Consider the following 23499-nt stretch of genomic DNA (forward strand, 5'->3'; position numbering starts at 1 on the left):
GGGAGATGGGGGTGCCTACTGAGCCACAGGAGGTAGAGGATTACCCTCCTTCCGGGGGTAGTCCTCAACCTCTTGGTTTTACCTGTCCCATCCTTCCCTCCTCCACACTCCCTCATACAACACATCACTCACACACGTAGTCTTGAAGGGGTGTCGTGGATTGCGTAGGTTAGTGTGTAAGGCCATGAAAGGGCCCCCTGTGTAACGGATATTCATGAATACACGGATGCGCCTTATGCCCCCCCCCCCCCCCCCCCCCCGTCCTCCTTTTTTAATTACACACAGGGGTGCAGGAAGGGGGACATCTTCCTACACCCCTGTTTCACACACTCTGCCTCAGATCAGGGGCAACAAGCAGTTTGTGGTGGTTTAGGGCGACATCTGCTCACCAACACCATGGGGGGGGGGGGGTTTGCACGTGTCTTTGTCTCTCTGTATGTCATCAGTTGGTAGGTGAGAGCGAGTGAACGAAGTGTATGAGCGTGTGTGTGTGCATGGTGGGGTCTAGGTCTGGGGCTTGCTGGGCCTTGGCTCAAGTGGGACATGGTGACCAGGTCGTGTGTACTTTTGGGAGCTGTCTACCTTCAGGCTTCTGGGGGGCATCATTGCAGTTACCCTAATTATCAAGTACATTTGTGACAAAGACACAGTGACTGCGTGTGAGAATGCCTGACTCATACACTCTCTCCCCATCTCCTTCTCACGCTGTCCTTTCTCTCACACATACTATTGGAAAATTGTTGATTTATGTGTCTGTGTTTTTTCACATTCTTCGTGCTCCAGGTCTTGTATGTTTGTTTTTTGTTTGTTTTTTTTGTTTTTTTTGGGGGGGGGGGGGGGGGGTTGTTTTGTTTTATTTTGTTTTTGTCTCTTACTTGTGCAGTAGTTGGCAATACATTTTATTTGTTTTATTTGTTTAAAGTTTCTGGCAAGCCTATTCATGCTGTTATGCATTAAGCAAACACCAAAAGAGTATGGTAGGTATAGAAGCTCTAGCTAAAATAAAGAGTCTCAGTGGCATGTAAAGGAACAAAGAGCAGAAAGATAAATCTAAAAGACTTCCACACCCAGTACTGGACATCACTACCAACAATACAGACTGCATTGCCCTTTAGCTGCTGTTACATTAATCTTGAAACTTGATTTTTAGGCAAGAGGTTTCTTCCCTTTATGTGTTCTTAATGATCAAATACGGGCCTATCAGACTGCCAGTTTTTGTTTTGAAAGATTCATGTTTCCAAAAAAGAAAGGGGGGAAAAGGAAAAACTGGTGATAAACTGACTTTTCTTCTGTCACCATTAGAGCTGCACGATTAATCGTTAGAAAATCGCGATCTCGATTCATACTTATGAGCGATCTCATTTCCAAATGACAACGATTTAAAAAAAGAAAAAGAAAAAAGATGACGACGACTGTACCGCATTTTGATCCGGGACGTAATCTGCATGAAAACAAGCGCTCACTCTTCCTGCTCAACAAATGACAAGGGCGGAGCCTTATACCACGTGATACAGAAGCTGTGCCGTGTGATGCTAAAATTAGCAGGGAAAAAACAACGTTGAGCACGTCAGGGATGACGAGAAAGTGACAGGAGAAAATCCGTCCCGGTCAACCACCCAAACATCAATAACGGGAACCTTATACAGCGCTTCCCTTTACCCGTCGAACTCCCGCAGGCACAAAGAAATTACGGAGGCTATCACTTATCACCTGACCAAAGATATGGCTCCCATCAACACTGTGCAAAACAAGGGATTTAGGAAAATGATCAACACCCTAGACACACGCTACACAGTGCCGTCCCGCAACTATTTTTCTATTGTTGCACTACCTGCTCTATACACGCAGCGTCCAGCAACGGAGACGGAATTTCAAGCAGTACAACATTTTGCGGCAACAACAAAGCGTGAGACATTTGTTGTTTTTATGTTTATTTATTGTTTTTATGTTCAGTCTCAACTGTTACGAAGTTGATGTGCAGCTAATAAGTGCAATAAATATTTATACTGGAAAAGAAAATCGTGAGAGAATCGTGATCTCAATTCTAAGCCAAAAAATCGTGATTCTCATTTTATGCAAAATCGTGCAAAATCGTCATCGTCATATTTTGAGATTTTGGGTGATTGGATAGAACCACTGGATGAACCACTATATATGCAGGAGTATTTAGAACTATGTTCCTAGGACTATGCTCTTTTAGACCTCAGATAAGACTGCAGAGATCTCAGATGACATTCCTAGAATCTACTGGAGCCAAACAAAGTTTGGGTGGGGGGGTGGATGTTACTGCCCTGAGTGTTCCAATTACCTCAGAGACCACTGTAGTTTTCATCTTCCACATCTTTTCTAGCTCCTCTTCCGGCTCTTGACCCCTCGAGTTCCTTATGTTCCTACTTATTGGTATTGTTGTCGCTTTGCTATTGCTACATCTATCTTTACAACTTATCTTTGCTTAAGCATCTTAAAACACTTGGTTTTAGAACTAAACAAGCCTCTGGGATGAGAGGTGCAGTGTCTTCATCAAAACTTCACTAACTCCAATCACTTTCTTTCCACGCTTCTTAAACTACTATGATCTGGATAAATGAGAACCTATGCAGACATACTTCCACGATGCTTCCCTTTCTTGCTCCTCTTTTTTTCTCAGGTTTCTGAATCCCTGATGGATTCACTAAGTACATAAGTACATCAGTTTGATGACATCTGATGTACTCATGGATCTTTGTATTTTTATTGTGGACAGTGGTTCTGGTAGTGGCTATATAAATGATAGACAACTGTTAGATTGATAAATGTAAGGTTTTCCTACTTGATATTCAGTTTTTGTTGAAAAAAAAGGGGTCAGTTTCAACAAAAAATCTAAATTTGTTTCAAAGAGGAGAATACAATGCTCTCACAGTTACCCCAAGATAAAAGGAGTGATATTCTGATGTTGGAGTTTTCATGAACGTGAACTGTGCTGAAAACTGCTTCTCTGACTGAGCAAACACAAATGAATTAAACAAGCATGTTCTGACTTCTCCGATCATTCTCTAAAGTGGAAATGACTTCTCCATATTTTTAAGTTGGTCTTTGTTATGAATTCAAAATGATGTCACAAATTGGGCAGATGTCTTAACAATCATTTTAGTAACATACTCTGGACTGCATACTTTTATAAACAGGATTTTAACAGTAATCTCAGGATCAATGAATATATACAGTATATTCCAAATATTTTATAAATATTTCGTATTTAATTGTATTAAAAGACAAAACACATCAATAGCATTCACTAAGAAAGTTTTAGAGACTGGCTGAGATGGCGTGTTGCTTCTTCTCTGTAGAAAGCTCTTGCTTCACGATCTTTAAGAGGTGGCGATAGTTTCAATGTAATACAAATGAAGCGTGGCTGTGGAACATCAAGCACTTAATAAGAAAAGCAAAAAACCCTCATTTTAACATTGTCATAAAGTTCAGGAAATACAAAGAAGAGAATTGTTTATATAATGGTGTTCTGTAAATACTTTGTCAATAATTCCTACACCTTTGACACATCACAAGCATCACTTTCAGTCTTCTGTCTGGCTTCCCACAGAGTTGATATCCGCAATCCTGAAACAATGACTTGGTGATGTTCCGGGGTAGGATGAGAGCCATCTTTTCAATTTCTTCCATGTACAAGTCGGCCACAATGGGAGAAATTGGGGAGCCCATGGCACACCCATGTTTCTGTGTGTAGTACTGACCCTTGTATGTAAAATATGTGTAATGAAGACAGTTCCAAAGGTAAACACACTTGGTCGATGCTGAGAGTAGTCCTGTTGCAGAGGATGAGGTCATCCTGTAATCTCTTACAAACTACCTCCAACGCTTCCGTGACTGGAATACAAATAAAGACACATGTAACATCATATAAGGCCATTGTTTCATCTGCTCCTGTAATGACATCTCGCACCTTCTCAACAAAATCCATAATGTTCTGGATGTGGTGTCCAGAGCTGCCTACCAAGGGGTTGAGAATCAAAGACAAAAGATTTTAAGATGTCATAGGTGACATAGTTGATTATACAGACAATTGGTTTTAAAGGTGTGCACTTTTTACCAATCTTCTGTAAACCATACAGACTTGGTGTAGATTCCCCTGGGTATAGCCCTGGGTATGATGTCCAGTTAGTGTTGTCTTGTTCTAACTGTTTCAGACAATCTATCACCCTCTTCCTGTAACCACTTCCTGGGTTTCATTTTAGGGGTTCATAACTATTTTTGTTACTGAGCAGTGGCAAAAGGATGTTCTAGTGAGTTCTATGCTAAGCAAAGCCATAAAGGAACAAAGTTATATTAGACACTGGTCTGAAACTGATTAACAACCTAATCTGGTCAGCTACTTCAGCAGTCCCCAGGTAGAATGGGTCAGAAGGTTGGTGGTTTGATCCCTGGCTGCTCCAGTCTGCATGCCAAATATCCTTGGGCAAGATTCGAACCTCAAGTTGCTCTCTGAAGCATCCATCAGAGTATGTGTAATGTGTAATGTGTGTGAATGTCAGATAGAAAGCACTTATGTAAAACCATACGGAAAAGTGCTTGTGTGAATGGGTGAATGAGGTGAATGAGGTATTGTGCGAAGCGTTTTGAGTGCTTCAAGAGAGTAGAAAAGCGCTATATTAGAATGAGTCCATTTGCCATTTAACACTGCTTTTGTCCAGAAATGTTACAGATGTGTATACTGTCTGTTCTATAGCAGCATGTGGCTCACGTAATATTAAAGAAAAAACATTTTAAGTCTTGAGCTCTGCTTAAGCATTTGCATTTATTTTGTTTCTCCATTCATTTATCTTTGTTTTTCCAACAGTGCGCTCACTGGTTTAACTTAACTTCTACAAAAATCAGCAGAGAAATGAGAAGTGCTTCACGTATTTAATCAACCACAAAACGTCTTTACTTATTAAGTGCAAGATTTGTTATCATATTGCAAATTTCAGAAAAAGTCATTGTAATTCATTTCCCAGATTAACTCTAATGATAAGGTACAAAGTTTACATGAATTCACAAAATGGTAAAATGTCAATTTTTTTGTATTGGAGTTTGTATTGTATTTTTTGTAGACATTTCTATATTAGATGGAGGAAAACAGGAATTTATTCTGTCATTTAAATGTTTATCTATTAGTTAATTACTTTGGTGTAGTATGAATGGACATGGAAGAGGTCTTTATTAATAGAAAAAGCTTGAAATGTCTGAAAATCTAATTAAAGGTTTAAACTCTATGCCTTCCTTCACATTTTTGAAGCTGTCCAGTGGGCAGGGCCAATTCTGGGCCCCAGGCCTTACTTTTGTGACACCCCTGAACTCGAGAGAGTCACCTACTCAACTGAAAATTATTGAAAGTAACAACTTTCACTTTTCACTATTTTTTAAAATTTATTTTGGGTTTGATTATTATTTGGTTGTCTTTCCACCAAGATCTACACCGCCCCAAAATGATTTATCTCAACACTAATTGTCTATATACACACTCCAGGAACATTAAACCAGAACAACTGGGCCAAGAAGTTTCCATCCTGCAGCAACGCCAAGCAGTCTCCCATCAACATAGAACAGAACCTGGCCCAGGTGAAACTACAGTACCAGAAGTTGAGCTTTGATGGCTGGGAGAATCTGACAACTAACAGAACAACAATCAAGAATGATGGCAAGACTGGTAATAACAGTAATGCTTTGGATTGTTTTTTTTGTTTTTTTTGTTGTTGTTGTTGTTGTTTTCTAGAACAATGAGAATTTTGATCTAGTTTGGTCAGTTCTACATATTCACATATACTTATATCTCAACTACTGTATGGAATAAAATAGACATTTTACACACATTATGATCGCCAGTGGAGGAGTCCTTTTGAGCCTAGCAACTGATTTTTTTTCCTCCTCAGACAATAAAATTGAAATCTTGGAATATATTAACAGCATTTATTAGAGCACCAGCCAATGTAATTTTTAAGTCATAGCTCCTATAAATTAAGAGATTGGCACTATAACTACTATATAATTTTTTGGTTTCTGTAAGGGTCACCTGTATGTGCAAGCTCAAAATTATATATTTATTGCTACATTATAATTAACGGGGAAATTAGATTTTTGCCAAGACAAAAAAACGTAACAGGCTTAAACTTACATGGATTAAATGGCACAAAGGGAGGCAAACAAAGAGAGATCACAGTTACCAAAACATATCAAAGGGACTTTTCTTCATGTGTTCAATAATCAGTGACTTAAAACAGGCTTAATATCATCAGTTCACAGTAAATAAGGTATTATCACAACAAAACCATAATTACATGACCGTGGCAACACGATGAAAACATGACCACTTTTGTGATCCATTCAAAGTAAGTTTCGATTCTTGAGCGTATCTTTTTAGCAAGTTAAAGAAAAGGCGACTTTTATTCAGGTCTGTTTTATGGTAGAGTGCAGGTGCTGCTAGAGTATTAAATAGAGAAGATCATCTTTTGATATTCTGTATGTTTCTAATCCATTGTTTTCAGGACATTTTCACTGTGTTGTGGTTGAGTCTTCAATGCAGTAGGCAAAGAATAAAACTGAAAAATCTGGGATATCAAAAACTTGAAGCAGATCTACAGTCATTGCCACTGCAACATCTTGTTTCTTTTCTTTTTGCCATTCTGTTGTAGGGTTGTTCGATATAATGATATATATCGGTTTCGTATTACGTTATCGTTTGTTTCGTGGTGTCGCAAAATAAACAATTTAAGGGAATATTTTTTCAGCGTTTTGATGGTCACTGTAGTGATAATATTAATTTCTTAAAGTTCTCTCTTTCTCTTATATTTAAAATAACCACACTACGCGACTGTTTTTACACATTGTCATTAGCAACAATGATGGTAAACCCATCGTGTGGCTCCACCTTTGGCTTGTTTATTTTCCACATAAACCTTTCACAATGAAGCTGAAGATCCTGTTGAGATTTTCAAAATAAACTGAAATGATGACAAGCAGAAGGACCATTCAAAACAAATCGAGGACCTTATTTCTAAACGAGGGGCTCCCTCTGTAGCATTGACATGGTTTGGTTTTGAAAAGTCTGACACGGACCAGAAAACTGTACTATGCAAATTATGCATGAAACCGGTCCCCACCTCAGACTCAAACACGGCAAACCTCTTCTACCACCTACGCAAGAATAGTGTGAAAGAGTATGGAGAGAGTTTATGGATGAAAAGCAAAAAAAAAAGCCATCATGTGCTAAAAATAAACCTTAGACTCAAACGTTAGAACAGGCTTTTCCCTGTGTAATAAATAATCACAAAGAAAATTCTGTCCGTTACAACTTGTGTCTAAAAATGTACAGTTTCACGCATCAGTCAAAACACTCAACTCCAAGTGTACGACGCCCACCTGAAAACACTTCACGCAAGTCGAGTTGCCCAAGATTCACAGAATTTACAGAAAATGTAAAATTTTTGTCATATATATCGTTGTCATGACAATAAATGTCTTATATTGGGATATGAGATTTTGGTCATATCGCACAGCGCTATTCTGTTGTAGACTTACTAGTATGCTTTTGCCCGACCCAGTTTGGGTCACGCAAGCTGTTGTACAAATGGCATCTCTCTTTATACATTAGTCTCAATGTAGCCTTTTAATAGCAATTATAAAATAAAGAAAACTCAGTCTCACACGTGCCATTTTTTCTCACATATCTTTTCTGTTAGTGACCGTCAATGTGGATGGTGACTTCTATGTCAGTGGAGCAGGTCTCAGGTCAAAGGTCAAGGTGGGGTGCATCACTTTCCACTGGGGGTGCTGCAATGCTTCTTCAGAGGGGTCAGAACATAGTCTGAATGGTGTCAAATACCCTCTAGAGGTGAGTCAGCTTATGTGAGTAGTGTTCAGCTTGGTAATGACCTAAATGTTAAATATTACTTACAGACTCAAATTCATCTGTTATGATCAGGAGAATTTAAACTATATCTATAAGTTCAGCTCTGTCCAGAAATGAAGCATTCAGCTATGTTAAACTCTAAGATCAATCTAAATATCATTAGCTGTCTTTATTATTGTGTTTTCATCACAGTTTTGTTCTGTCTTTATTTAATGATAGATTAATTAGTATTATTTACTATTTTTTGTTTTACCTCTGCAACCTTTGTTCCATTTTTATAATTTTATTTTCATTTTATTTGCTCTACTTAATTTAGTTTTATATTATTTCTTGTATTGTTTTGTTTACTACTTGACATGATGCATCTCAAGGCATTTACTTAAATATGATAAAAAATAATGTTATAATATTATATAACATTATAACCAGAATTCTTATAAAGCAACAATAAAATATCATCCTAATTTAAAACAAAATCATTTCATATTTTTAAAAAGGACCTTTACAAAAATAAATTCAGTGTCTGAATTAAACAATCTCACTGGACTGATAGACTCAACTTGTTGGTGTTTATTTTTTTCTGTTTACTCCTGTAGATGCAAATATACTGTTATGACCCACTTCGATTTGATTCTTTGGATGAAAGCATCAAGGCTGGAGGCAGAATCACAGCACTCGCTGTTCTATTTGAGGTTTGTGGTGTGTGCATGTGTTCACTACAAGGCATATTGTTATGTGCTGAGAACAGGTTTAGAGGTTTGTATGACTTGTGTGCTTAAAGAGTAAAGCATTGAAATTCAAAAAGCTATTCAATGCATGCGTGACAATAGAAGAAGAAAGGTATTACAATAATTAAAATAAAATAAAAGTTAAGCTTGAATAAGTTACTGCAATCATTGAGGAACTTAGCATGGAGCCGCTACTCCTCTGTTGAAAAGAGCTGATTGGGGGCTTTTTAATTCACAACAGCTAAACAGATGTTCAAAGTGATACTGCCAGTGTATGTAGTATCGTGGCTTTGTCCTGTCTTCCTACCCTAACCCCATCCAGTCACAGCAGATGATCATCCTGAGCCTGGATCTGTTGTAGGTTTCTTACTGTTAAAAGTTGTGTTGAGAAGTTTTTCCTTCTCAATTCCACCAAAGCACTTGTTCATAGGGGGTCATATGACCGCTGGGGTTTTCTTTGCTTTGCACACAGAGGGTCGTTTGATTCTTTGTATTATTGTAGGGTCTTTACCTTACAATACAAAATGCTTTGAGGAAATTGTTGTTGTGATTTGCCACTATATAAATAACATTGAATTGAATAGTAATGTTCAATCATTAGACTGAAGGTTTATTTTTATTGTTGGTTTATGATCATTGCTGTGTTCTTGTCTGTGTGCTTATGTTCAGTGTCAGGGTTCATACTGAGCATAGTAAATACTTTTTCTTAACATGCAGTCTGCTTTGTGCAGTCATGTTGCCTCTGGCCATGTTGGCATGTTAGAACTGTGAAAGGTCAGGTTGGAACAAATCTAAGACGAATGCCTCATGTGAAACAGCAGGGAATATCTGTGTGTCTTTCCAGCTAAAGCTTGGGCATAAAAACTACCAGTTAACTACCAGTTTTGTTTCTTGCCAGCAACTTTGGCAGTAACTGGGTCATAAATAATCTTCTTCTCATCGTTTTCTTTTTTTTTCTCTCAAAATTCCAAAAATGTGAACGCTTTGTTGGTGAAAGCAGTGTAACCATGAAAGTTCTGGTTTTGAATATGTCCTATAGTCTTGTTTAATATTCCCTTTGTGTTCCTTTTGTTTTTCTTAACTTTATGGTAAAATAATAAATGGAGCATTTAACAGTGCAAGATCATACATATCTTTAGCAGAACCTATATCTAAAACATAAAATCCATGTCATGATGTTATGTTTATAATTTTGAGAGGAAAGGGTTGTACGTTGTTTGTTTTATTTATTCCTTCATATTTTATTACTTTGTTAACTTACAAAGTTTCAGTCATAGGAACTTATAGTTTTACAGTATACTGGCTGTCCTGTTTATTTTCTGTTTTTTTTCCCAATGGTATTAGTGTTGTTATATTTGTTAGTAAAGCTATTTTAAGATATTCATTTAGAACCTGTATGTATATGTGTGATTTATCTGAAGTAATTATGTTTTCCTTTTCACAGATAAGCACTGAAGACAACATGAACTACGCTGCTATAATAGAAGGCATCAACAGTGTGAGCAGATATGGTACAGCAGGTGGTTTTTTGTGTTTTCTCTTACCTTTTCTTGTGTTGTGTGTTTTTAAGCTGTCTTGTTTACTGTCCAGGAAAGAGTGCCAAGGTTTCACCCTTCACCCTGCAAGGTCTTCTGCCAAACTCCACTGAAAAATACTTTATCTATAATGGCTCTCTGACTACGCCACCTTGCGGCGAGATTGTTGAGTGGATCATCTTCAAGAACACAGTAGCCATTTCCGATGACCAGGTGACAAATCCAGTTCCAGTACATTTAAATTAAAATGTATACATTTTCACTTTCTATTTTGAAATCTGCTTCAAATCCTGCATGTTGTTTATTATTTTTATATTCTTGTTTTAAATGGTAACCTTCTTTATATTGATTTCTAAATGACTGCACCACTTTAGGCAATAAAATATGATGCTAGCTTTTACTGTAAACATACAGTAGAATTTAAACATATTGTAAACATAACTTTCTCAGTATAATAGAGGGGTCCTTTTGCCTTAAGTGGCTCGACAAAACCTAAAAGCCCAGTTGGAGATAATGGGTATCATGACGGAAGTTATCTGAAGTTTCTATTAGGCTAGGCTTTCACCTTCAGGGTCTGTGCATGCTCACTCTAAAAATACAGTGGCTTGCAAAAGTATTCGACCCCCTTGAACTTTCCCACATTTTGTCACATTACAGCCACAAACATGAATCAGTTTTATTGGAATTCCACGTGAAAGACCAACACAAAGTGGTGTACACGTGAGAAGTGGAACAAAAATCATGATTCCAAACATTTTTTACAAATAAATAACTGCAAAGTGGGGTGTGTGTAATTATTCAGCCCCCTGAGTCAATACTTTGTAGAACCACCTTTTGCGTTTGTGAACAGCAGTTTTCAGATCTTGCCACAGGTTCTCGATTGGATTTAGATCTGGACTTTGACTGGGCCATTCTAACACATGGATATGTTTTGTTTTAAACCGTTCCATTGTTGCCCTGGCTTTATGTTTAGGGTCGTTGTCCTGCTGGAAGGTGAACCTCTGCCCCAGTCTCAAGTCTTTTGCAGACAGGTTTTCTTCCAAGATTGCCCTGTATTTGGCTCCATCCATCTTCCCATCAACTCTGACCAGCTTCCCTGTCCCTGCTGAAGAGAAGCACCCCCAGAGCATGATGCTGCCACCACCATATTTGACAGTGGGGATGGTGTGTTCAGAGTGATGTGCAGTGTTAGTTTTCCGCCACACATAGCGTTTTGTATTTTGGGCAAAAAGTTCCATTTTGGTCTCATCTGACCAGAGCACCTTCTTCCACATGTTTGCTGTGTCCCCCACATGGCTTGTGGCAAACTGCAAACGGCACTTCTTATGGTTTTCTGTTAACAATGGCTTTCTTCTTGCCACTCTTCCATAAAGGCCAACTTTGTGCAGTGCACGACTAATAGTTGTCCTATGGACAGATTCCCCCACCTGAGCTGTAGATCTCTGCAGCTCGTCCAGAGTCACCATGGACCTCTTGGCTGCATTTCTGATCAGCGCTCTCCTTGTTCGGCCTGTGAGTTTAGGTGGACGGCCTTGTCTTGGTAGGTTTACAGTTGTGCCGTACGCCTTCCATTTCTGAACGATCGCTTGAACAGTGCTCCGTGGGATGTTCAAGGCTTGGGAAATCTTGTTGTAGCCTAAGCCTGCTTTACATTTCTCAATAACTTTATCCCTGACCTGTCTGGTGTGTTCTTTGGACTTCATGGTGTTGTTGCTCCTAATATTCTCTTAGACAACCTCTGAGGCCATCACAGAGCAGCTGTATTTGTACTGACATTAGATCACACACAGGTGCACTCTATTTAGTCATTAGCACTCATCAGGCAATGTCTATGGGCAACTGACTGCACTCAGACCAAAGGGGGCTGAATAATTACGCACACCCCACTTTGCAGTTTGTTTGTTTTTTTAATGTTTGGAATCATGTATGATTTTCGTTCCACTTCTCACGTGTACACCACTTTGTGTTGGTCTTTCACGTGGAATTCCAATAAAACTGATTCATGTTTGTGGCTGTAATGTGACAAAATGTGGGAAAGTTCAAGGGGACCGAATACTTTTGAAAGCCACTGTAGGTGTTTTGTGGTTCATGTAACTCTGTTTCCACACAGAATGAGCTTGGAGTCCTGCTGGCTATTTACATTTAAACATTAAAGGTTACCATCCATTAACCTAATAAATAAAATTAAAAGACAGGGAAACAGTTTATTGGCAGATCATAGTGGAAATAAGTTTATTGCTTGAATAGACAGTATTGTTTTGTGTTTTGTGCTCTAAAAGCTGTAATTCCAACAGTGTAAAACACACACAGTTTGCATCACACTGGACAAATCACCACATTAAACAATAAACTGAAGTTGGTGTCATAAACACTAACAACTACATGGGGAAGGGGGCAGATGGGATGGACACTCACTGAAAACTGCGACTCGATAGAGGAATCGATAGAAAAAAAACCCAAAACAATTATTCCTATGTTCGTAAGCAACCCTTTAAAGAGATATTTAGGTTTCACAACAGAGAGGGGCAAGAGAGAGAGAAAGGGCGAGACAGACAGAGCATGACTGAACCCCATACAGAAGCAGTCTTTGCTTCAAACAATTATTGGCTTACAGAAGGTTTCTGAGCTATTCAGACTTGATGAAGCACATTAGACCCACATAATTGCATGTACCTGCACAAACATGTAGATGCATACAAAAGGTTTTCAACAAAAACATTCCACCATGATCCCTGCTGAGGACCAGATGTTGTTTTCAACCTGACTCATTCACTTCAAACACAGCTACCATTAGATAGGTTTCACTCTGGTGAACTGGTGACTCGGCAACACAAAAAGACCTGGATGTCCATGGAAGACAACAGTGGTGGGTGATCACAGAATCATTTCCATGGTGAAGAGAAACCCCTTCACAACAGCCAACCAAGTGAACAACACTCTCCAGGAGGCATATCAATATCCAAGTCTACCATAAAGAGAAGAGTGCTTGAAAGTAAATACAGAGGGTTCACTGGAAGATGCAAGCAACTCATAAACTTTAAGGCTAGATTAGATTTTACTAAAACACATCTAAAAAGCACAGAATGATGGCAAGAAAAGAGTATGGAGAGGGCATGGAACAGCTCACAATCCAAAGCATATCCAGGCAATATGATGGCTTGGCCGTGCATGGCTGCCAAAGGCACTGGGACACTAGTGTCTGACACAGGACAGAAGCAGCCGAATGAATTCGGAGTTTTTCAGAGACATACTGTCTGCTCACATCCAGCTAAATGGAGTCAAATTGATTGGGTTTCATAATACAGATGGACAATGACCCAAAACATACAGCCTAAGCAACACAGGAGTTTATTAAAGGAAAGAATTGGAATATTGTTGAATGGCCAAGTCAGTCACCTGATCTCAACCCTTTTGAGCATTTCAATTGCTGAAGACATCTCTGTGCAGAAGCCCCACGCTGGCAGCTAATATATATATATATATATATGTATGTGTATATATATATATATATATATATATATATATATATATATATATATATATATATATATATATATATATATATATATATATATAAAGATTATTTGGAACTGTGAGTGATGCAAAGCTGATGTAGTAAAGTGCAAAAAAAATAATGTTGGAAATTAGATTAGCGAGTCACCTTTGAGTCTTTAGTGGGGCATGTAGTCAGATATAGTTTTGAAGTTTGAATACCTTAAAAGAATCTTTTATTGTTGCCCATTCTTTTTCTAAGACGTTCACCATCATAAAAATTTCGAGGAGTTTAATAAGAAATATTTTTAGGCTACCTTTTCCTTTGTTTATTTTATTCCCAAAGTCGTTTCTGTAAAAGAACCTGCTGAAATCACAACCCCACAGTTAGTGCAACCTCACAGTACAATCACTCCTAATTATTAGGTAACCATTCATGGCAGAGTGCTGAACTCATGTTTATAACTGTATTGATTCCTCTGTTGCAGCTGGTAATGTTCTGTGAGGTGATGACGATGCAGCAGGCTGGATATGTGATGCTGATGGACTACCTGCAGAACAACTACAGGGAGCAGCAGGAGCAATTTATGGGTCTGGTGTTCTCCTCTTATACGGGCACTGAGGAGATCTTCACACGGGGTTTGTATCCAGATTTTTGTTTCTTAGAACAGTCATTTATACCAAGGGCTCTAGTCATCTGAATGAAATCGTATTTGACTGAAAACTAGTGATGTGCGGATCGATACTGAAATATCGATTCCTCCAATACCAGTCATTTATGTTCTAGAATCGATTCTCATATTAAAATATCAATATTTTAGTAATTTAGGGTAAATTTGTAGTTTATCATTAACAGGAACACAGTGGAAAGCAGCTATATCATTTGGATTGTCTACATTGGAAGGAACTACTTTCTCTTCCGCCTTTCATAGTCATGTGCGAAATACGGCTGTATAAATGTATAAATGTGTCGCAGCCCCTTGTCGTGCACACTCACAACAGTGTCTGGGCGTAAATGGAGTCATGTGCAGACGTATTTTACCTCCACAAACAGCCAAGACGCGGTTTGCGATACATGTGGCAAGACCACTAACCTCGTCAAACACCTCACTGTAAATCATATCACAGAATATGACGAGCGTATGTTGAGTCGAACTGAAGAGGAGGAGAGGGGTAGGTGCCGCTAGGGCGAGACAGATGTCTCTCGCGGAGGCCTTTAGTGCTGCAGCCAGGCAACATGCTCAAATGGCACACAACTTCAGTTTTTTATATGATAATTCTGCATTATTAAGTGATAAGAACAAGTAATCTGAGGTCCTGTAATCATTATGAAGCTATAATTTGAGATACAATAAAAGATACAGTAAAAAAAAAAAGTTTTTGTACAACGTATCGGTATCGGATCAGTATCACCGATGCCACCCTGAATTTTACTTGGTATTGGATCGGAAAGGAAATCAGTGGTATCGCACATCACTACTTGCAAATGTTTTCTCTGATTAAATACATCAGCTGAATTGTGTAGAATACATAGTGTTTGCCTTTTTAACCTAAAGACATATAAAGCTAGTATTTGCAGAATTTTAAATAATTTTAACTTTGTTATTTAAAATTGAAATCATGATATACTTTTTAGACTAAATCATATTCCATATGCATGAAGCAGGTTGAAGCATTAGTTGAGGCAGAGCTACTAACAGAGGTTGACGCCTGTAAATCTTTGGGCTGGATGTACCTGTCGTCATAAAATTATTACCTGAAATAAGTTAACACAAAAGTTGTTGGAGCATCCAAACAGACAGGTTTTCTTGTTGTTTTTGGTGACAGACCTTGTTGGAAGCTGAGATGTGGCGGTCAAACTACTGAAAACTTAAAAACCGTAAATCCTCCACTTTAGCCATGATAGAAACTTTTTTCACATGGTATTGATTAGTTTGGAACAAGTAGCAACTGAAGAACAGGGCTTAAAAATGAATTTAGTGTGGGATTCAGTTTTCCAATCAAGCTTACTAGAATTACCATTTAACTTTCTTAAATATGGGGACCTGTGGCTCCAAAAAATGAACATAGCAGCAGCCAAAATGCTAGATGATGGTAATGGGTGGCAGCAGAGTGGCCACCTCCATCTTACATGTACAGTAATCCAGTAATTGTAAACAGTAATTGACCTCGTAATCACAATTCTAGCTTACCTAAAGAACTTATTCAGATAAAATAACCCACCCATCACTTTAATCACACTCTAGATCTTGTTTTAACATATGGCATAGAAACTGAACATTTAACAGTGTTTTCCGAAAACCCTCTCTTGTCTGATCATTTCCTAAAAACATTTATGTTTACAATATTGATTACACAGCAGTGGGGAGTAGACTTCATCACAGTAGATGTCTTTCTGAAAGTGCTGTAACTGACTTTAAGAATATAATATACCTGCTGTTATCTTCTTCAATGCCCTGTACCAACACAGAGCAGAGCAGCTAGCTGAACGCTACTCAAACAGAGGTCGATTATCTTGTTAATAATTTTACCTCCTCACTTTGTATGACCCTGGATACTTTAGCTCTTGTGAAAAACAGCTGAAATCAAATCACAAGTACTTGACTCCTTGGTATAATTCTCAAACACATAGCTTAAAGCTGATAACTCGTAAGCTGGAGAGGAAATGGAGAGAAACCTTTTGGATGGTGCCAGTAGTATCCCATTAAGGAATGATGGCCATCTTCAACCAAAACGCTGACACAAATGTGACACAGGAACTGTCAGTCATTAGTCTCTGTCCCGCCTCTTCCCTTTGATACATGGCTACAATGCAAAATCAGGGTTTCCAAAAAGTTGATTCTGTTCATCTGGATGTAGCGTTTTGTGGGAGAAATGTTTCATCACTCATCCAAGTGACTTCTTCAGTCTCAGCTGACTGCAGGTTTCCCCAATCTTATAAACAGTACATTTGCATAATGACTGAAACCAGCCCACTGAAGGAACAATGGGCTGGGAGGTCAGTTCCTTAATCTTAATTATGCAAATTCTTATGACCATTGATCAACAACCACTGATCAAAGCCCACTGATCAATGGCCATGAGTACCATTCACAGAGAGTTGGGGAATGGCTGCAATCACAGCATTGTAAGATGGCAAAAGATGTACCCTTAGGCCCCCTCCTTGATTCAGAGATGGTCTTTCCCTTTTCATGTAAATAGCCTCCTTGACTCCGCGCTCAAACCAGCATTCCTCCCTGTCCAAGATGTGTACATCCTCATAATTGAAAGAGTATCCACTGGCCTGTAGGTGTGAATAGACTGCAGAGTCCTGGCCTGATGAGGTGGCTCTTCTGTGTTGTGCTATCCGCTTCGCCAGAGGTTGTTTGGTTTCCCCGATGTATAAATCCTGGCAATCCTCCAGGCACTTAACAGCGTGCACTATGTTACTCTGTTTGGGGGACCCGATCCTTGGGGTGGACCAGTTTTTGGCGCAGCGTGTTTTGGGGTTTGAAAGAGACCCGGTGTTTAGAAAACATGTGTCTCAACTGTTCCGATACTCCTGACACATATGGGATCACTACAGGTTTTCGCTTGGGCAGCAGTTGTCCTTCTCTCCTGGATCGGCTGAAGCTTTCTTTAGGTGTCTTTCCAGCTTTGACAAAAGTCCAGCTAGGATAATCACATTTACTCAGGGCCTTCTTGATGTGCTGTTCTTCTGCCTCCCTGGCCGCTATGTCTGTGGGGATGGTATGTGCTCTGTGTTGGAGCGTCCTGATGACACCCAGTTTGTGCTCCAGTGGATGATGACAGTGAAACCTTAGATACTGATCCGTATGTGTAGGTTTACGGTACACGTCAGCTTTTAGATGTCCCTCATTACTGATGGAAATCTCACAGTCTAAGAAGGCTAACCTGCCACTTTTCATATCCTCCCTGGTGAATTTGATTTGTCGGTCCACCGAGTTAATGTGATCAGTGAATTGTGGTACGTCCTGAGATTTGATTTTTACCCAGGTGTCATCCACATACCTGAACCAATGGCTTGGTGGTGTTCCAGGGTAGGATAGCAGAGCCCTCTTTTCCACTTCTTCCATGTACAAATTGGCCACGATGGATGAAACTGGGGAGCCCATGGCACACCCATGTTTCTGCCTGTAGAACTGACCCTTGTATGTGAAGTAGGTGGAATGAAGACACAGTTCCAAAAGCAAACACACTTGGTCGATGCTGAGAGTGGTCCTGTTGCTGAGGTTGGTGTCATCCTGTAATCTCTTACGGACTACCTCCAACGCTTCCGTGACTGGGATACAAGTGAAGAGAGATGTAACGTTGTACGATACCATGGTTTCATCTGCCTCCATAATGACATCTCTCACCTTCTCAACAAAATCCAGGGTGTTCTGGATGTGGTGTTCAGAGCTGCCCACCAGCGGGTTGAGGATCGAAGCCAGAAACTTGGAGGTGTTATAGGTGACCGAGTTTACGTGAAAAGGGAAAGACCATCTCTGAATCGAGGAGGGAGCCTAGGGGTACATCTTTCGCCATCTTACAATGCTGTGATTGCAGCCATTCCCCAACTCTCTGTGAATGGTACTCATGGCCATTGATCAATGGTCTTTGATCAGTGGGTTTTGGTCAGTGGTTGTTGGTCATGGGAATTTGCATAATTAAGATTAAGGAACTGACCTCCCAGCCCATTGTTCCTTCAGTGGGCTGGTTTCAGTCATTATGCAAATGTATGTTTATAAGATTGGGGAAACCTGCAGTCAGCTGAGACTGAAGAAGTCACTTGGATGAGTGACGAAACGTTTCTCCCACAAAACGCTACATCCAGATGAACAACAACTTTTTGGAGATTTACTTTCCTGGATGACTGAGAATATATCAAGACAAAATCAGGGTTAAAAGTCTGAAAGGGAGGGAAAAAATGCCCTGAAACTGAAAAGGGGGTTTGAAACTGAAAAAAGGGAATTTGAAGCCCCCCAAAAATTGAAACTGTAAAAAAACTAAATTGCATAATTTTGTAGTAAACAAACGGCAGACACCGTTGAGCCATTACAACAGATTTTAGGGTTCCCCACCTCCTGAATCCCACTTTCCTACTCATTTTCCTGTTTAGAAGCAAATTCACACTCTACAATTGAGAAAGGAAACTAGAGGGTTTCTTTTTTCATTTTTTTATTTGAGTACATTTCAGAGCCAGTGTTTTTTCACTTTTACTTGAAAAAAGAAATTGACACTTTTGCTGGAGTATTTTTAACACTAGTATCTGTACTTCTAATTAAGTACAGAATGTCTGTACGTTTTCCACTTCTGTCTGGCTTACCTAAGCTCAAAGTGGGCTGCATGTGGCTCACAATGTAAAATGAATTTGTTGACATCCCTATATACTACTCCGAAAGCAATTCTCTTTTGCAATGTGAAGCTTATTATTGACTATGTGCACGAGACAATGCTGACTTCCTGGTTTGAGACCGGATGTGGGGTTGTGCATTTCCGGTAGCTTTACTTTGCGGTCAATCGCTACTGCGAAGATATACCCCAAAATCATGTCCAAAACTCGAAAACGGAAAGATCGCGTTAAGTTACAAAGAGGAGAAGGTGGGAACACTCACCACTGTTGTGTCATAAAAAATCTAATGATCAATTTTGACGTTTAAAGAGTTTAGCAGTCCCTCGCAATAACGCGGTTCACCTTTCACCTCGCTGTTTCGCAGATTTTTTAGTGCAAGTTTGCATGCTTATTTTTTTTACGTCACATTGTGTCCTGCGTCCTGATCGCTGCAGACGATCTCCTCCGTGACGTCTCTCCTGTACAGTACAGAATCGCTGCATCGATCGCTAGCAGTGTGACTCTGAAGTGCAGTACTGTATGTCCACGATGTCCACGAAACGTTTTGCACCGTCAAAAAATAAAATTGGCTACTTGATTTCACCCATCGCTGGTTATTTTAGAACATAACACCCGCGATAAACGAGGGACAGCTGAGAAATATAACATTTGAATCCATTTTCTCCTTTGCTCTGAGGCGCAGGGAAAAATATCTACAAGTCGATGAACATCATTTACAGATATATTGGGTAAATGCCCAAGACATCTATAGAAATGTAAATCGCCGCTTGATTCATTCATTTGCTTAACTTGTTTTGGACTGTAAACCAGGCGCGAATAAGACACCGGAAACAAAGCTCCCCACAGGAGTTTCCGCACCGGAAGTAGCATATGCTAACGTGCACACAGTCAATTACTGGATGTTTAAATATAGGACTTTACATGACAGGTTTTTTTTTTACATTTTTAACCAGCAAATACTCAAACACTATGTGTGTATCTGTCCCAAAGTACAGATCCTGATTCATTTTGATTATAAGAAAGGGTGAGAATTTCAGGCTTTTAAAAATCTGCCTCACATTTCAGTGTGTGGAAAGAAAAAAAAAGGGGTCTGAAAGTGGGTCAAAAGACCATTTTTCCAAAAATATATTTTCAAAATTATTTGACATATGAAGCCTAAATTTCATCATTCCATTCTATCATATAGCTTAAAACTTTGGACCATAAACGTTTTAGGTAAATTGAAGATGATGAAGCAAAATATTCTAAACCTCTGTTGATTTTTAGACAAATGATCATGATGTAAAAATAGAGCTGAAGTGACCTGAATAAAATGTCAGTGACAGACAGAGAATGGGGTGACTTGGGTACCAATTGATTTTAACACTGCATGTTGTTTCTACTCAATAACTGGGATTGATCTTTGGCTTTGGGGAGAGTTTGTTCTGGTACCAGAGAAATATTTGATGTTGTTTTCAATTAATGTTCTAAAATATTCTTAAAACATTTGAGAAGCTGGTTTTGAATTGCCGTTGACTTTTGCCTCCACCAGTTAGTTTTGGAATATGCAACACTTTAGCATATTTTATTGGAGTTAGCAGAAATTAATTTATTAGTTGTTACACACACATCTGTATATATTTTGGCAACATTACAGGACAAAAACAATCTTCTCCATAATCAGTTCCATTTGTTTGTCTGTTTATCAGTCTAGCATCCACAGTTGTAAAGATATTTAAATATTGTGTGATGGTAGATATCAATAACAACTGAAGGTGATTTAATTTTGGTGAAAATTGTGTCAAGGTGATACCAAATGTGGAAAAACAGCAAAAACTTTATATTACTTTTAAAGGATTGTCTTCAAATTTTACAATATCCTAGACCTTAGAGAACTTGACTATCTAGCTTGGCTAAGCACACACTTTATTTTTTAATATGACACACTACATCTGCTAACCTCAGCATGTTGTAGTAAAAACATAAAACATTAAAGTTTTAGTAAGCTGTTAGGATGCTAGGGCTGGGCGATAGGGCCTAAAATCCATATCATGGTATAATTTGAAGCATGTGCGGTAACGATATAGATCACGATATATTTTTTTCTTCTGTATACCGTATTTTCTATACTTAAAATCCTTTAATTTTCTCAAAACTCGACCGTGCACCTTATAATCCGGTGCGCCTTATGTATGAATTCTGGTTGTGCTTATTGACCTCAAACAGATTTTATGTGGTACACGCTCAAAAATCTGTCAAAAATGTTTTAGTAGGACTTTGGTAAGCTACAAAGCCGCACCACTTGATGGACTGTCGGAGCATTATGGGTACCGTAGTCAGGAGCCTCGCTGAGTAACCTGGGTCCAAAACTCCGTCTTCTTCGGGTCCCAAAGTCAAACGAACACTGCGGCATCACTGAGAGTTAAAAACGGTCTAAATTCTTTCATCTTTAATAAAATGATCAGCACTGCTGCTTTACCAGGTGTAAAAATTAAGTTTAACATCCAGGCATCCATGAAAACAGAATTTATTACATTTAACAGAGTTAGAAGTTAGCAGGAAGTTAGCTCGCTCGCTTCCACCTAAACATGATATACCACGTTCTGACCAGTGTTGGTCAAGTTACTTGAAAAAAGTAATCAGTAACTAATTACTGATTACTTCCCCAAAAAAGTAATCCCGTTACTTTACTGATTACTTGTTTTCAAAAGTAATTAATTACTTAGTTACTTTTTAAAAACACGATTTACAACCTGAATAGGTGATAAAGTGATAGATCTTTCAGCCCAATTCTACTTTTTCTGCATAATCCATCATACAAAATGTAATCAAATGGAAAAGTCTATTTTTTTAACTTGTTTTATCAGTGTTAATCTTTTAACTTTATGCATCAAGTAAAAATTAAATTATATGCAACATTCTCTGACTTGAATAAATTAGTTTAACATTTAAACCTATTTTCTACACATTCCAGCACATAAAATAAAATATTTTTTGTGTTTACACTCACTCTTTCAAATAGATGCAATTAAAACACAGCAGAAAATAAATAAAGTCAAAGACTCAGGTCCTGTTGCTCTATTTTCACCTGTAAAGCAGGACTGTGGTAGGCGGAGGTTTACCCTGGTGCAGGTGTGCCGCGGTCAATGGAAGAATCCGCGAGTTTCTCTGTGAATTTTCCATTACGTCATAGCTAGGGATGGGTACCGGTATCCGGTGCCATGATGGCACCGGTTCTGACATAGACGGTAGTAACCAGACCGAAAAGCAGCGCACATTTCGGTGCTTTATTTCGGTGCTTTTTTTTTCCTGAGCTGTGATACACTTCTAGCCAATCATTTTACGTTTCCGAGGATAGTAGGCGGGCCCAGGTATGTACGTTCTTTTAGAGCAGAGCTACAGATTAAAAATGTCCAAGGCGAAGCGGTCAAAAGTCTGGCTGTACTTCACAGCAAAAGATGCAAACTCAGCAGCCTGCAACAAGTGCTTTAAGCTGATACTGTGATACTGTCAAAGGAGGTAACACCTCAAATCCGATGAAATACCTGGCGACGCATAGCGTTTTTTTTTTTAAAGCCGAGAAATGCGCCGTATTTGATAGCTTGCTGCGTGACCTCACACCGAGCGCATCTACTGCGGGTGTGGTGCCTGTTATGCAACATCCCCCAAAAACACGAAGAGTAGAGTCCTGGCCCCTAGCCCTGCCAGTGTAGCAGAAATGATGAGGATGATGCAGCAGGAGCCGTTCTTCTCTGCGTGAGTAGCTTAATGTTGTTCGTGTGTAATTTACGTTGAGTAGGCTAACCACGTTATTACATTAATGCATGTAAGGTGAACTAGCAAACATCATCATAGCTACATGCGGCTGTCCTCTTGTTTGATGGCAGATACTCCCTTCACCCTGGCCAAAAAGGCTAAAAAGACCAAAGAAAAAGTGGAAAACAGTTAAACATGAGAGGTTTAGGACAAAGTTTGTGTTTTTTCCATTGTTTAAGCACTGCTTCCAGCCAAGAGTGATACCATATATGCCCCATAGCTGCAGAAAAGGCTAACATTGTTATCTTTTTACAAAAAACAGCTGCAACATGTCATGGAGTGGGTGGGAGGTGTTATCCAACATTGTCTTTATCTTGGACAGCATCCGCCTCTCCGACACCACCTTGAGGGAGTCCAGCTCCATCCCCACAACATTGCTGGCCTTACGGATCAGTTTATTAAGTCTGTTGGCATCTGCGACCCTCAGCCTGCTCCCCCAGCATGCAACAGCATAGAGGATCGCACTGGCCACCACAGACTCATAGAAAATCCTCAGCATTTTCTGGCAGATGTTGAAGGACCTCAGTCGCCTCAAAAAATAGAGACGACTCTGGCCCTTCCTGTAAAGTGCTGTGGTGTTTTTAGCCCAGTCCAGTTTATTGTCAATGTGTACTCCAAGGTATTTATAGTCCTCCACAATGTCAACACTGACCCCCTGAATTGAAACAGGGGTCAAGTGTTTCCTGGTCTTCCTGAAGTCCACGATCAGTTCCTTGGTCTTTGCCACGTTGAGCT

General features: G+C 39.2%; 1 protein-coding gene across 6 annotated transcripts in view; it reads left to right on the plus strand.

Annotated features, from left to right (window-relative positions):
* Positions 1-23499, plus strand: part of LOC113026289 (receptor-type tyrosine-protein phosphatase zeta-like) — a 93020-nt gene that overhangs the window by 21146 nt on the left and 48375 nt on the right. For all 6 annotated transcript variants that reach the window (XM_026174884.1, XM_026174887.1, XM_026174882.1 and 3 more), the window contains exons 3-8: positions 5501-5680; positions 7710-7861; positions 8476-8571; positions 10052-10118; positions 10198-10355; positions 14123-14273. In XM_026174884.1, coding sequence (XP_026030669.1) covers positions 5501-5680; positions 7710-7861; positions 8476-8571; positions 10052-10118; positions 10198-10355; positions 14123-14273 — 804 coding nt within the window. The remainder of the gene's footprint in view (positions 1-5500; positions 5681-7709; positions 7862-8475; positions 8572-10051; positions 10119-10197; positions 10356-14122; positions 14274-23499) is intronic.

The sequence above is a fragment of the Astatotilapia calliptera genome, chromosome 7 (genome assembly GCF_900246225.1).
Source record: "Astatotilapia calliptera chromosome 7, fAstCal1.2, whole genome shotgun sequence".
Lineage (NCBI taxonomy): Eukaryota > Metazoa > Chordata > Actinopteri > Cichliformes > Cichlidae > Astatotilapia > Astatotilapia calliptera.